At 40.6% G+C, this 16,329-nt stretch overlaps 1 protein-coding gene across 3 annotated transcripts in view; it reads left to right on the top strand.

Annotated features, from left to right (window-relative positions):
- Nucleotides 1–16,329, top strand: part of Ptpn2 (protein tyrosine phosphatase non-receptor type 2) — a 59,259-nt gene extending 42,930 nt beyond the window's left edge. Inside the window, exons 6-10 of one of the 3 annotated variants that reach the window (XM_051163501.1) lie at nucleotides 1,608–1,817; nucleotides 5,421–5,573; nucleotides 6,866–7,032; nucleotides 8,658–8,759; nucleotides 15,944–16,329. In XM_051163501.1, the coding sequence (XP_051019458.1) occupies nucleotides 1,608–1,817; nucleotides 5,421–5,573; nucleotides 6,866–7,032; nucleotides 8,658–8,759; nucleotides 15,944–15,965 (654 nt within the window). In that variant the 3' untranslated portion in view covers nucleotides 15,966–16,329. Of the gene's footprint in view, nucleotides 1–1,607; nucleotides 1,818–5,420; nucleotides 5,574–6,865; nucleotides 7,033–8,657; nucleotides 9,502–15,943 lie in introns of those variants that run through there. The other 2 variants (XM_051163500.1, XM_051163503.1) reach the window with 2 other exon arrangements.

Raw genomic sequence — 16,329 nt, 5'->3', positions numbered from 1 at the left:
CAGTCCCGAGAACTAAAAACTCAAATGTAAGTAGGTAGTAAATATAACTGAGTTCTGAGGTACTTTCTTGGCATGCTTCAAGGCTTGGGGTTCAGTCCCATTCACCAAGAATATACAAAGCATACTTGGGAATAAAGAGAGGATGACAGAAGCAAGCCCGAGGTCCCATTCCAGTTCTGCTGTTCAGTAGAAGTGTGGTTTGCCTCATTTATAAGAAGGAAATTGTATATTTGCAGGCTGTTGTGGAGATCAAATGAAAGTACAAATGTGTATAAAATACCTCATGCCAAATAAGCTCAGTATAATAGGTAGTTCCTGGTACTTAACTATAGTTGAAAGTAGCCCACAGGTCAAGAAAAAGACTTAGCAAATTTGTAAGTGACCATATAGAAATGTGACCTTATTGAGTTGGGAAGAAAATGGTGAAATAAGTATAGCATATGATCCCTGGAACATTTATTTACCTAGATCTTTTCTCTAGATGAGTCTGTGACTCTCTCTATAAGGTTTTGACATATGCACAGTGGACTGCAAATGTGCTATCACACTTAGTATCAGAGAAGCCATTCTTTCCTCTTTCTCATTTACCATCTTTGTTTGCACTGTGAATTAGAGTAAGTTAGAAAAAAATGCTGGTGGTGGTGGCTCACATGGTTAATCCCAGCACCTGGAAGGCAGAGGCAGGCTCTGGTCTAGATTTCCAAGACAGCCAAAGCTACACCAACCAACCAATCAAACAAACAAACAAATAAACAAACAACCAAGATAACTGAGGGAGAGCGTTTAATAGAAAGCAGAGTGCTTAATAGGTAGAATTGTTAATAGAAACTAGGATAACAAGAAAATAAGGAAATGTGGCCATGCTCACTTTAAGAATGTGCTTCACCACCGGGCGTGGTGGTGCACGCCTTTAATCTCAGCACTTGGGAGGCAGAGGCAGGCGGATCACTGTGAATTGGAGGCCAGCCTGGTCTACAAAGTGAGTCCAGGACAACCAAGGCTACACAGAGAAACCCTGTCTCAAAAAACAAAACAACAACAAAATATAATGTGCCTAGTCTATAAAGTGAAATACTGTTTTGAGTTAATTATTAACATGTGACGCTTTAACATATAAAGCTTTGTAGAAGGGAAGATAAATAAATGTGTAATGTAGTTCTTAGAGGTGGAAACACCCTTTATGGCCCATCTCTTAGGATACCTGTTTTTCACTGCAGAGCAAATGCAGCTACATGTTGTACACTCAAGGCCCAAAGTTTGCTTTTCCTCTTGTCAGCGTCTCTGGATTGAAATTCCATGTGCAGTCAGAGATGACCTTGAACCTTGCATTGTCCTGCTTCCATCTCCTGGTGCTGGGATTACAGGCATGCACCTGCACACCCAGTTTTATGCAATACTGGGGACTGAGCTGGAGCTCAATATATGATCCAGGGCTTTGTATAAGAGTAAGGCAAGCACTCTGCCCACTGTTGTATAGCCCCATGTCCAGTTTTTGTTTTTTTGTTTGTTTTATATATATTCCCAACCCATTATGCTTCTACAGCAATTACTATGTATTTATATAAGAAAAATTAGAACTAACTTTTCCTTGATTTTTCACATTTCAGAGTGGTGAAACCAGAACAGTTTCTCACTTTCATTATACCACCTGGCCAGATTTTGGAGTTCCCGAGTCACCAGCTTCATTCCTAAATTTCTTGTTTAAAGTTAGAGAATCTGGCTCCTTGAACCCTGAGCATGGACCTGCAGTGATCCATTGCAGTGCAGGCATTGGGCGCTCTGGCACCTTCTCTCTCGTGGATACCTGCCTTGTTCTGGTAAGGGGCCATGCTGACTTCGGTTCAGTTTTGTGCTTTTATTTTTGTTTTATGGTTTTTATTATTGATGATGGAAAGATAAACATTTGCGCATGGCTGATACCCAAGGAGATAAGAAGAGAGCGTTGGATACCTGAACTTGCAGATAGTTGTGAGACACTTCAACTTGCGGGTGCCAGGAACCAAACCCTGGTCCTCTATAAGAGTAGCCAGTGCTCTTAACCACTGAGAGCCTCTTGATTTTTTGACTGTTTCTATAGGCAGCAGTAAGTTCTGATGTCACAGCCCTTGATGGCAAAACCTATGACTTGCACTGTTTCAACTGACTCGAACTCTGGCTGGTATATATGTATCCAAGACAGTTCCAGAGATTCCCCCACAAAGTTCTTCTCAGCCAGGCTTGGCTCATCCCTGTCATCCCAACACTAAGTGAGCTGAGGCAGAAAATTTGCTCTAGTTTTGAGGACAGCCTGGGCTAAGGAGTTAGATCCTATCCAAAAAAAGGAAGAAAAGAAGAATGAAGTAAAGTCTCCCCTTAAGAGGGGGAGAAACGACAAAAGAAAAGAATACTGATGTAGTGCTGTATGCCTGTTGCTCAGCATACTAGGCAGCCAGGGTTACCTATGAGATCCCACCTCAGAAAAGAGGAAAATGCCAAATGAACTGGGGCCGGCAAGCATGAGCGCAAGATTCCCAGCACACAGGTAAAAAGCTCAGTGGCATGTAAGTGTGGTCCAAGAACCCGGGGGAAGTGGAGTTAGGTAGACTCCCTAGAGCTCACTCATCAGCAAGCTTACCCAAATCAATGAGCTCCGGTCCTAAGAGACAGTCTCAAAAAATAAGGAAAGCCAGGTGTGGCAGCACACCCTTTATTTCCAGCACTGTGGGTTCCAGACCGGCCTGGGCTACACAAGTTCCAGGATAGCCAGAGCTACACAGTAGATACCCTGCCTCAGAAGAACAATTGAGAAAGATACCTGGCATCTGCCACTGATTTCCATACACACATGTACATTCACTGCACGGATACACACATATATACATTTACAATATAACTTATATAAGTTTAAAAAAATTTTTTTGTAAGACTTATTTATTATGTATACAATGTTTTGCCTGCACGTATGCCTGCAGGCCAGAAGAGGACATCAGATCTCATTATAGATGGTTGTGAAGCCACAATGTGGTTGTTGGTTAATTGAACTCAGGATCTCTGGAAGAACAGCCAGTGTTCTTAACCTCTGAGCCATCTCCCCAGTCCATAATTTATAAAATTTAAAAACTAGCTTAAAAAATTGGGTGCTGTCAGGCTAGTTCAGCAGGTAAGGTATTTACTGCCAAGCCTAGTGGCTTCTATCCTAGGCCCTATTGGGTCCTAGAAAACCAACTGCCACACGTTGTTATCTTACTTAAAATATTTTTAAGCCAGTGTACTGGCACCAGCCTATAATCCTATCCTTGGGTAATGGAGGCAAGAGAAACAAGTCCATATGGAGTTTGAGCTAGCCTGGCAACATGAATGTCTCAACACCCCACCCCTCCACTTTCTATTAGCTTTGTACACAGAATTAGAAGCCTCTACCTTAGTGACTAATATGTGACATTAAATTTTTTCCTTTCTTGGATAAGTACTTCACTTCTTATTTATGAACTAAAGGTAATGAAGGTCCTTCCCAGAATTACTGTGAGAATTCTACAAATTAATAATACATTGTATCCTGGTTAGCTTAGCTATCAGCCTAGAGTTACCTAAAGGGAGCGCCTCAGTTAAAGGCTTTTCTACATCAGATTGGTGGGTTTTGCAGGGACCTATCATGATTGCTAATTGATGTAGGAGGCCTGGCCCACTGTGGGATTACAATGCTAGGCAGGTGGTCCTAGAGTAGAGAAGAAAGCTGCGTGAGGACAGACTGGCCCGTGAGCCAGTCAGCATGCAACATCCTCCATAGTTCTGGTTGTTAATTCTTTGGCTGTGAATCTTTCTTGGTCAGAAGTGATGTCTTAAGTTCCCACTTTAATCCTTAAATGATAGGTTATGATCTGGAGTTGTAAACTGAAGCAAACCTTTTCCTCCTGTGCTGCTTTTTTTTTTTTTTTTTTTTTTTTTTTTTTTTTTTTAAGATTTTTGGGGCTGGAGAGATGGCTCAGAAGTTAAGAGCATTGGCTGTTCTTCCAAAGGTCGAGTTCAATTCGCAGCAACCACATGGTGGCTCACAACCATCTGTAATGAGATTTGGTGCCCTCTTCTGGCTGAAGGGACACATGCAGGCAGAATACTGTATAAATAAACAAATAAATAAATATTTTTAAAAATCTCATCATAGATGGTTATGAGCCACCATGTGGTTGCTGGGAATTGAACTCGGGATCTCTGGAACAGCAGACAGTGCTCCTAACCTCTGAGCCATCTCTCCAGCCCCCTCCTATGCTGCTTTCATGTTCTATCCCAGCAACAAAAGTGAAGTCAGGAACCTGTGTTAGTACAGTGCGGATCCTGAGATTCTTAGGTGGAACCTCAAGTGCTATACTGTGTTTGTTTGTTTGTTTGTTTGTTTGTTTGTTTGTTTGTTTGTTTTCAGCCAACCACAGCCACAACTTATTCAAGTGCCCTGCCCACTTTACGTTTGCTTATATGTATGTCTGCACCAAGTGCATGAATGCCTGATCTCCATGGAGGCAAGAAGAGGAGATCAGCTCTCTTGAAACTGGAGTTAGAGACAGATGGCTGTGAGCTGCCGTGTGTGTGCTGGGCCATCCCTGCAGCACCCCCTTCTAATGGCTACCTTCCGCCTTCCTCCTTTTATTATCTCGTCAAGCCTATCAGTAATGCCCTGAGTATTGATGTCTGTGCCACTTAGTCCTTCATCATTTTTTAACAGTTTCATTTCTGTTCCTTTTGTTTGTTTTGTTTTGTTTTTTGAGGCAGGGTTGTTCTGTGTAACCACGGCTGTCCTGGAACTTGCTCTGTAGAAAGCTACTATTGATGTTACCGTGAAGGTCCTGTGTTACTCTCCTCGAAGTCCTAACAGTTCCTGATAGCTACATGTTAGGCTTCCTAACACAGCTGATAGCACAGAGTGGATTTTCAGATGAATTGACTAACATAAGGGAACATTTTCAATAGTGCTTCTCTAATGAAGCTAAGAGTTAGAAACAATTGAGTTTAAACAAACCCTAATGGATTACTTTAACATTTTGCCCATACATGGTATAGTTTTGATCAAAACTTGTATTATTTGGACTGGAGAGGTGTCTCGTCATTAAGGGCAGTTACTGCACTTTAGAAGACCGGAGGTTCACTTCCAGGACCCACACTGGATGATTTACAACCCACGACAGCTCCAGGGCCCCTGTGGGCATCTGTTCACATATGGCATACACCCATACATATGCACCTGCAAATCTTTAAAACACAAAGACAGTTTATTAAAATTAACCTGTGCTTAAAGTCACTAATTTCTGTTAGTGAGAACTGGAGGTCTGGCTCAGTGGTAGAGGTGTGGCTAATTGGTAGAGTGCTTGCCTCGTTAAGGTCTAAGTAGTGGCCTTTCATTACTTCTATTTTCAGGACTCATACAACTTGGTTTTTTTCCTTCCTTGCAGATGGAAAAAGGAGATGATGTTAATGTGAAACAGGTATTACTGAATATGAGAAAGTATCGAATGGGACTTATTCAGACGCCAGACCAGCTCAGATTCTCCTACATGGCCATAATAGAAGGAGCAAAGTACACAAAAGGAGATTCTAATATACAGGTAATCTCACTATCACTAAATCAAACCAGACACCATCTAAGTCCTCATCCTTTCCTTACTTAATGTGGCAGATCCAGCTGCCTGCTTGAAATTTTAAAAATTTCACCATTCAAGGGGTGGAGATGTAAGCTAGTCAACCAAGGCCACCCTGGTCTGTACAGTGAGATCCTGACTTAAAAAAAATTTTGTGTGTAAGTTAAGAATATAGGCTCAGGGCTGGAGAGATGGCTTGGTGGTTAAGAGCACTGTCTGCTCTTCCAAAGGACCCGAGTTCAATTCCAAGCACCCACATGGCAGCTCACAACTGTCTATAACTGCACCTTCTGACACCTTCACACTAGTACACATAAAATAAATTTAAATAAAATTAAAAAAAAAAAAGAATATAGGCTCATGTATACTTAGCATGAGTGGAAACAAGATTTAATAAAATGTATTTTACACGTGAGAGGATTTAAGCATTTGATTATTGAAATAAATCAGAAAACCTAAGTACTTTTATCCTAGTAAGAACTCAATGTGAGGGCTTGGGGACATGGCTCAGAGGTCAGTGATTTTGAGCACCTCCTACTCTACCAGAGGACCCGTGACTCTATTCCCAGAACCTGTGTTGAGCAGCTCCCGGCACTTGAACATCTCTGGCCTCTAATGGGCCCTTGCACTCATATGCACACCTAAGCACACACATACACAATTAAAAATAAAAAGCCTTCATGTGAGAATAAAGACTATTTAAGCATAGGTGCTTGTCTTTATATCTGAATAACTTCAGTGGTTATGGCAGACATAAGATAAGTAGTCTTTATACATCTGATGGTGACATTATTCTCAGGATGTTTTTATTGCACATTCATAGACAGTAATCTTGAGGAGTATCAGAACTTATTGTCATGTGATGAACTAAGGAAAAGTGTAAAGTAGAAACAGAAATAACAATAGACTCCCTTCATGTCTGGCTTGACCACATAGCATTAGACATGTATAAACAGAAGCTGAGCACTTGAGACCAACAATCTAAAATCCACAACTCTTTGAATATCTATATAGAGATCTGCCTTAAAATAAAGTAAAATAAATCTTTTAAATCAGTAAATAAATTGCATGTGATTATTTTTATGTACACGTGTTTGTGTTTGCAAGCAAGTGTTGGTGCACATATGTGCAGAGGACAAAAGCCCGTGTCAGGTTTACCTTGCCATTCCGTGCCCTATATTGAGTAATTGCAGTTTACAGATCCTGATTTAAAGAAAACAAAAAAATTTTATTGCTTATTATTTCTCTTTTCTACCTAGAAACGATGGAGAGAGCTTTCTAAAGAAGATTTATCTCCTATTTGTGATCATTCACAAAACAGAACAATAACTGAAAAGTACAATGGGAAGAGAATATGTCCCGAGGATGAAAAATTAACAGGCCTTCCTTCAAAGATGCAAGATACTGTGGAAGAGAGCAATGAGGGGTATGTGTTACATGCTAACTGAGAAATGAGGCTATTTAATAAATCCAAGAAGCATGCGGTAATAGAGACCCTGTGTTTGCACAGGTAAACAAAGTGTTTAGATGGTGTTCGATAGTGAAAATATTTTCAAAGCATTTTCTCTCATAGTAAGAAAGCCAGTTCAGCACTGGAGAGTTGGCTCACTGAGTAGAGCAAGTAACTGCTCTTTTAGAGAACCCCAGTTCAGTTCCCAGCACCCACATCAGGTTGCTCACAACCAGCTGCAACTCCAGTTCCAGGGAAATCAGTGTCTTCCAGCCTCCTCAGACTTTTTTTTTTTTTTTTTTTTTTTTTTTCGTTGGTGTGAGGGTGTCAAATCTTGAAGTTATAGACAGTTGTGAGCTGCCATGAGGGTGCTGGGAATTGAACCCAGGTCCCATGGAAAAGCAGGAGTGTCTTAACCACTGAGCCATCTCTGCAGCACCCGCCGCACCCCCCTCCCTTTTTTTAAAAGATTTATTTATTTTACATTTATGAGTGTTTTGGCTGCATGTGTGCCTAGTGCCCACAGAGGCCAGAAGAGAGGGCCAGATCCCCCTAAACTGGAGTTACTGACCCTTGTGAGCCACCCAGTGAGTGTTGGGAATACAACTTGGCCCATTTGCAAGAACAAGTGTTCTTAACCACTGAGCTGTGCACATGTGTAATTCTAACACTTGAGGACGATTAGGAGTTCAAGGTCATCCTTGGCTGTATACTGAATTCAAGGCCAGCCTGGAGACCTTGTTTTTTGTTTTTGTTGGCTTGTTTTTTGCTTAAAAATAAATAAAAGCCTAATGACCTAAGTTTGATCACTGAATCCCACCATAAAAGGAAGACACCCAACTTTTCAAAGTGCCCTCTCTGACCTCTACATGTTTCTTCCTTTCCTCCTCCCCTCTGCTCTCCTCTCGCACACACACAAGCACAGTAATTAAGTTAAAAAAGAAATTCAGAGCTGTACAGCTGTACTCAAATCACTCAGGAGGCTGAGGCAGGAGAACCTCAAGTTCAAGGATAGCCAGGCATACATAATGAGGCTCCCCTCTCTAAGAGTAAACCATTAATCTTAGGTCTTGTCAAGGCTTGTGCTTGCATCAGATTGAGGTGATGCTTTGGTGTCCTTAGAATAGTTTTCCTCACTTTTCTTTGCTTACCATTTGATTCTTTTAGAATGCCCCATAGTTTGGATTTCTCTAATAATTTTTCTTGGTTAGATTCAAGTTAAACATTTTGACCAGAAAAGGTCTTATGATCTTCTCACATGCTGTCACACAAGAGGACAAGATGCTACAGAATGTTCACTCTGTCCTCTCTCAGCTGCTTGGGAAAGAAGGAGAGCAGAGAGGAAAGCGGAGTGAGCAGACAATTTTGAAAAAGTGTCTGGGTCACTTTGAGGTCCTGTTGAAGTGTCACAGTAACCAGAAATTATACTTGAGCTGTCAGTGCATCACTGGCCACGTGGAGCAGTTTGGCTTTTCCCCCTTTCCAACTACATTGTTCAAATGAGATTGTAATTCCACAGTTTTGTTGGTGGCCAGGCCTCCAGTGTCAGTGTAATTAAGGCCTGCAGTGCAGATATCTCACTTGTTTCTGTCTGTTCACAGTATTCTCCGGAAACGTATTCGAGAGGATAGAAAGGCTACTACAGCTCAGAAGGTGCAGCAGATGAAACAGAGGCTACATGAAACTGAACGAAAAAGAAAAAGGTGGTTATATTGGCAACCTATTCTCACTAAGATGGGGTTTGTGTCAGTCATTTTGGTTGGCGCTTTGGTTGGCTGGACACTGTTGTTTCAGTAAAATGTCCTAAAAATGAACAGCTTGACCCAGCACCGTTCTGCACTAGTAGCTGACAGTGGTGCACTGATCTCAAGGGTTTGTTAGCCAATGCCTCATCCCCCCAAAACATTGCGCTAGACTAGACATCAACCAGATAAGGGACATTCACAGTCACAGCCCAACATCTCAGGACTCATCACTGCAGGTTCCTCTGAGACCCAAACTGTCAGTGGCTTGAATAAAAACAAACATGCTTGTTGAAAACTGTTGCATCTCACAGCTGTGCTCACACATGCCGTGCATCATGTTTCATTGGCTAGTATTGAGAAAGCCTTTCTCACAAGGATTGGCTTTTGGAGGCTCTCTGGATTTTAACATGCACTTGATATAAGCAATAAACATTGTGATCTTTTCTACATTATTAATGGAAAGAAAATATCCTTTAAGTAATGTATGTAATGTGTAATGTACTGTTTAAATGGGCATTACTACTTTATATGCTTAACCATTGTAGGGTAAAAATATTTTATAAGTACGTATTTAATCTTACTTTTGTAGTTAAATGTACTTTTTAAAAGTTCAATGAAAATCTGTTACCATAGAAAAATAAATTGTATGTTGACTCAGTTGTATACTGGATACATTTTCCCTTTTCAAAACAGAAGTTGGAAACTACGAGTAAGTTATTTCTACTACATATTTTTATGGTTTATCTTATTTTAAAAGGAAAAAAACAAAGAAATGAAAAATTTCTAAACATGTCATCAAAGGAAATTCTCCTTTCTGGTATAGTCAAGTGGCAGTTGATCAAGACTTAGCTTAAAAACAACTTACAAAAAAATGGTTTCTGCAGGATATGATGGCACACACAACACTCAGGACGATAAGGCAAGAGGCATGGAAGTTTGAAGCCAGCTAAAATTGCAAAGCAAGTTCCTATCTTTAAAAGTAAAAGTTAAAAATGAGGTGGTGGAGGGGAGATCAGAAAACACCAAGAATAAGAAATTGGTTCTTAGCCCAATTTGATAGCACAAACCTTTACTCTCAGCACTTGGGAGATAGAGACGGAAGGATCACAAGTTCAAGGCCAGTTTCAACTCAGAGCCAGCCCCAGAGTTTGGGGCTAGCCAGGACTGCGAGAAACACTGTCTCAAAAACTGAAGTGGTTAAGAGAAAAGAAATTGATTTCTGTATAGCCCATGCATGACTTAAACTGTTCATTTTTTTGTGTGTGTGTGTGAAAATGTTAATGTAATTATCCAAATGGGATAAATTATGATTAGTAAGGAAAAGGAACCGGTGTTTTATATTTATGATTTCAGCTCACTAGACTGAAATTTTGAAGTAAAAAACTAATTTCTTTCTAAGTTCAATAAATAGTACTATGGTTTACAAACTTACATTGTCCCTTACCTTTGTAATGAGTATTTTTAAAGCATATAACCACTAATAGGGTTTTGGTAGTTTCAAACTCTGCTTTGGACTTTAGGAAAATCACCCAGGTGGTGGAAAGGTTCCAAGCCACTAGGACAGCATCTGCTTTGTCTGTTTTATATATCATGTGAGGCTTAATTACTTTAAATGAGGCATTAGTTGTAATGCAGTTTGAAGACCATAGGTATTGCTAGGATTGTGAATGGCCTTGAGAAGCCGTTATTGTGTTCAACTTACTGAAAGTCTGGGAGCAGGATATAGGTAGTGCTGCACACGGAATCAGGTTATGCAGTGTGTGTCTGTGTCCTGGCTCAGTACTCCTGTCCTGTAACTGTGAAATGGAGAGCGGGTAAGGAGGATGCTTCCTTTTGTCTGTTTGCATTGAACCTATGTTGAAACAATCTAGACCCGTAACGCTTTAGAATGAGATGGTTATTGGTCTGAGCTTTCTGATATTTATTGGCTTGTTTTTCCAAAATGGATTATGTTACCCTACTAGATCTTGTTAGAATTGCAGTTGAGGCCCGACAAGGTGGCACACGCCTTTAATCCCAGCACTAAGGAGGCCAAGACAGGCAGATCACTGTGAGTTCCAGGCTAGCCTGGTCTACATAACAAGTTCCCAGCCAGCCAGTGATATACATTAAAAGCCTGTCTTTAAAGAAAGGAATCCAATTGAAGATAGCCTCAGCTCAAACTTCTTAGGGGAAAATACTGATAAGGCCAGGCCAAGCCCTTCCCTGGAAGGATGTACCTTCTACACATAACACTGAACCCTGTTCTTTCTGCTTCTGGTGCGTGCTTAGTGCTCCTGAGAGCCTCATTAGTGCCCCTCATCAGAGCCTGCCTTCTTTCTTCTCTGAGCAGATCTTTAAGGATGAGCTTTAACAGCAGAAACTTTAAACATCATTTTCATGCTTGCTTACAAAATAACCATCGCATTTGGTGACAGTGCCCACGGGTATCATCCTGGCTGTGCTGGTGAGGTGCTTAACGTCTCAGGTGCTAGCCAGAGAAGGGAGGTCAGCAGTCTCTGGTTGGTGCATATCTTAAACACTACATCAGTTTTGTATTTACTGATTTTACTAGATTAGGAAAAATAGTTTGACTTGAATCAGATTCCCAATAATAAATTGGGAAAAGAAAAAGATTTTTAAAAGGGCTTTCTGTTTACTGAGGCGGAATCCTTATCTTTTCCTGCCTTGCTTCAATGCCATAGTCAGTGGTCACACTTGAGGTTATGTATTCCTTCCCACAGTTAACCAGGTGCTGTGCTATTTCTGCCTACTGATTTCTATCTATGCTTGCTTAAACACAAAATGTAAAAATACACTTCTTTTTACATTTATGACTACGCAAAGGCCATTTCTCATGTTCAGCAGAGACTTGACACGTTTTTCAATTTTTCTGGGTCTTGGTTCTTCTTTTTATTCATTTCATTGTGTGTTAGTTAGCATTTGTAACAGAGAGTGAAGGTGGGGAAAAAAAAGTAAAAACAGGTATTAATCAATTTCTGGTCAGACAGCTGTGCTTTACAGATGGCGTCAGAGGAAAGAGTCCTAATTTGGTGCTCACATGCACTTGGCTTGTTCCTTTGTCTTAAGTAAACTAAAGTTGATGGTATGAATTCAAAACTATGCCCCATGCTTTAGTTAGGAAATGGAGCAGTCTTCTAGTTTTTATATCACTTCCTTCTTTGCTTTCAGTGCCAGTTCCCAGGGTGTGGTGGCTGCAGTTTACTACCAGGCATTAAAAGACTGTAGCTGATTCCTTTAAAAAACGTCTTGAGCGGGGCTGGAGAGATGGCTTAATGGTTAAGAGCACTGTTGGCTCTTCCAAAGGTCCTGAGTTCAATTCCCAGTAACCACATGGTGGCTCACAACCATCTATAATGAGATCTGGTGCGCTCTTCTAATGTGCAGGCATACATGCAAGCAAAACATTTTATACTTAATAAATAAAAATAAATCTTAAAAAAAAATGTCTCGGGCTAGATTCTACATAGAGACTGGAACCTGATGGTAGTAAAAGTGCTTTTGGGGGGGGGGGGCATTTGGAATTTACATTTCCTAATATGTTCATCAAGTCATTGCACAAATTAAAAATCTACATTGCCTTAAGTTTTTACTAACAGATACAAATCTTTATTTGTGGTTATTGTTGGGCAGGTTTATTTATTCACTCATTTTTGTGTGTGTTGAAATAATGCTTTGCCATTTCCCAAGCTTGGCCTTAATCTCCTCAGTTCAAATGATCGTCCCATCTGAGCCTGTTGAGCAGCTAACACCATAGGCACACACTACTGCACACACAACTTTCAAGTGTAAATCTTGAAGAGACTGTAGTCTTAAACTAGATACCCCTACTACATGTGTCGCCAGTTTCTTTAAATGTTCAGATAAGGTTTCAGGCCTTTAGTCAGACTTGGTTCATACTTCCTTCCCTGTTTCCTGATGAGCATCCTATATAGCTGTGGCATTGACTCTGTGTAGTCTGTTGTCAGGGCAGAAGGAAGGGCTTCTTAGGGCCTTCATCTGCTGAACTTGATCCATCTGTTCAGCTTAGAAGGGAGGAAGCACCAACAGAAATGTATGTTTTACTTATATACCAACAGCTAATAAAGTCTCTCCTTTGTTCTTTGGGGCGGGGCAGGGGTTTGAGATAGGGTTTCTCTGTATACCTTTGCCTGGCCTGGGCTTGCGTTATAGACTAGGCTGGCCTCAAACTCACAGTGGTCCACCTGCCTCTACCTACCAAGTGTTGGGATTAAATGTGTGACCCACCACGCCTGGCTAAGACTTCTTTATATAGCTTTGTCATACAATCTTGTACATGCTTTTTCCCCCAAAGTAGAAATGCTTTTCCTTCATTAAATTTGTCATCCGGCAGTCACTTGCTCTAGAGGATACCTGTGCCATTCACCCTTTCCTTGAACTCACTTATTTGGGTTGGATGGCATTTCTTCCTGACACTGGTCTTTGCCTTTTACCAGGCGGCAGTGCCACAGATTCCACAGCATCATAGCTGGAGTCACAGCTGTCTATAATTGTCCCCTGGGAATGGAAGGAGAAACTCAGGTTGTGTCCTCCTCCACTCCTGCTTTGCCCCAGTCAGAGGACTTGTTCCACCACCAGTGGTCTTCCTTCCTGGGCCCTAGACAGTTTCAAGCCATTCTGCCCACGTGCTTCCTCTCAGCTGTGGCTGTAGGGAAGACCCATTGTTCTTTGCCAGTTGGAGGTTTTTTCCCTGGCTGTCACTGTCCCATCACAGTGTCATTGCCAGTGCAAACAGTGCTTGAGTGGAAAGCTTGACCTGCCTAATGGGCTTTGTGGAGGCTGACAGAACTAAAGAGCCTGGACCATCTCGGGGCAGCCTGTCTGGAGAGGAGTTCTGACTTTGGAACTTGGTTGTAAAATTCACAGTGGACTAGGAGCAGTAAGGTGTGGCCCTATCTGGTCTGCTTTTAAATTTATCTATTTTATTTGGGGCTGCTGCAAGGAGAATTGCATGGGAATTGTCTTTTTCTTTACAGAGACCACTTTTAAGAAGCACCAAATTATTCTTTGTGGTCACTCATTAGGCATAGATATTTCAGACTCAGGATGCTGTTGATATTTTAGATGACTATTTTAAAAAGTCTTTGAGTCTGGAAAGTTGGGGAGAGGAAGCACGTTAAGTTCCTTTAAAGCATGCTTGGCACACCTCCATTAACCCAGCATGGTCTCGGTAGGCTGCTAGTGTAAATGTATCACAGCCAGCAAAACAACTTTTAATGCAGTATAACTTTCCCTCTACCACGGGCAAGGAAGACCACTCCAGCATTTGCCGCTGCAGCATGGAGAGAGGCACCCAGGACACCCACAAAGCTCATTGCTTGATTTGTTTGAACCCATTTTATTTTCACCATATTAGAAATAAAATGGTAAAGATCCATGCATGTGAATATAATAGAATTACCTAAAAAGCCTACTTATCTTTATAGTCTTACAAATAAAGTCATTTTACAGAAGCTGTTCCAATGATTTCCTCTTATTTTGTTACCCTTAAACACTATTTGCAAAGAAGTAGTGAGTTCTAAAGAAACGACAGTCTGGCTGTGGTTAAATGGCAAACAGTTATTCTCTGTACATGTATTTAGCAAACACCAGGAAAGGGTGACTGTGAGTATATATGGTGAACGTCTGCAGTTTTGTCAGCCATTTTAAATACTTGATCAAAATTTAGGCTTTAGATGATGCCACCTTTATTTTCAGATAAGACCACCAGCTTATGTAGATAAAGCTGAGATGCAAACTCCAGGCTGTGGTTTCCAGTGCTTCCAAGACCCGGGCTTTTCTCCTTATGTCACACCACTGTTCTTTATTCCAGCTATTCATTTAAACCGGGTAGTTAAGTGGGGAAATAGTAGACAGCCCACTTTTAACTAAGACTCCAAATAAATTTGCTTTATTAAGTTGAGGAGGGAAAATCCCTTTTAAAACACTTTGCGATAGTGGAGTTCCAGAAAGTTCCCAAGCCAGAGCATTCCTTCACTCCATTCTGTGACAGTGTTCCACGATCTGCCATAGTCAGAACTAGCCATTTGGTTCCAGGTTTTTAAGTCTTAAACAAGGATTGTGGTGTTTACAGTGATCCATTGATAGCTAAAGAGCATGGTTTCCTAATGACAACACTATGGAGAAATCTGTGTTGGAAGATCAAACAAGAGGCTTGGTGCTTGGTAGAGCTGTCTGCCTTTGAAGAACAATCAACAGGCAGGAAAAATCTTCATTCTTGTGATTGGAGAGGGGGCCTAGTTGTTGGAGGTCTGTTTTATTTCTTGTTTATACATATGATACAAAAGTAACAAACATTTACATTGGTAGCTTGTGTGTATTGAAAGAGAGAAAGAAGAGAGAATGTGAGTGGGGAGTTGGTGCAAAAATGGAAGTAGCTTTAAGGTCACAAAAGGTTTGGTTACAGGCATATAATCCTGAGATACCAGCACAGACTACCGCTTTTAGTAGTCGCTCAAAAACAAAAAACAAAAAACTCGCTCCCTCTTGTCTCTTGCTTGTTTAAATGCTTTCTTTCTTTTTCCATTAGCATTAAAATGCACTGAACTCTGTTATGTTTTACATAGTTTAGTAGTTAAAATCATTAGTGTTATCCTTCAGAAGAAAACACAAGAGCTGAAAATCTGATTCAGAGGTACAAGCCAACTTTATGTCCAAACTTTCTATTTAAACTGTTTCTGGCAGTTTTACAGTGGTTGTCCAAACTGCATTAGACTTTTGCATTGAAATCAAAGTATGGGTAAGTCTGGCACATATAATAAAATCTTGCTATATTTTTGTGGCTGCATTATTTTTTTTAAAACTTGTCTGTCTGTTAGCATATTATTAGAGGTCATTTCTTGAATAAAATGGGATGGCCTAAACGCTTCAGTGGGTAACTACTGAAGAAGTGAGTTACGGTGCGTCAGCTCAGCGTTCTTCCAGCACGGCCTCCATTTGGAAAGCCATCGTTTTGGAAAGTGCTCGGTGTGACTAGATGTGACATGTTGGAATGGTTTTTGATTGATTTTTTTTTTTTTTTTTTTTTAGTTCAGTGTTAGTCCTTTTGTGTTTGTATCTATGTACATCTGTGTGTGTGGTGGATATGAATTGAATAGATGACTTCTTATTTTATGTTTTAGGCCAAGATTGACAGACACCTAAATATTCATGACTTGAGACTATTCTGCAGCTATAAATTTTGAACCTTTGATGTGCAAAGCAAGACCTGAAGCCCACTCCGGAAAATAAAGTGAGGCTTGCTAACCCTGTAGATTGCCTCACAAGTTGTCTGTTTACAAAGTAAGCTTTACATCCAGGGGATGAAGAACGCCACCAGCAGAAGACTTGCAAACCCTTTAATTTGATGTATTGTTTTTTTAACATGTGTATGAAATGTAGAAAGATGTAAAGGAAATAAATTAGGAGAGACTACTTTGTATTGTACTGCCATTCCTAATGTATTTTTATACTTTTTGGCAGCATTAAATATTTTTATTAAATAGACTATGCTGGTTTGTGTGTGTGT

This window comes from Acomys russatus, chromosome 20, assembly GCF_903995435.1.
Source record: "Acomys russatus chromosome 20, mAcoRus1.1, whole genome shotgun sequence".
NCBI classification, from domain to species: Eukaryota; Metazoa; Chordata; class Mammalia; order Rodentia; family Muridae; genus Acomys; species Acomys russatus.
The sequence above is the reverse complement of the archived record's forward strand: the minus strand, read 5'-3'. Positions and strand labels throughout refer to the sequence as shown.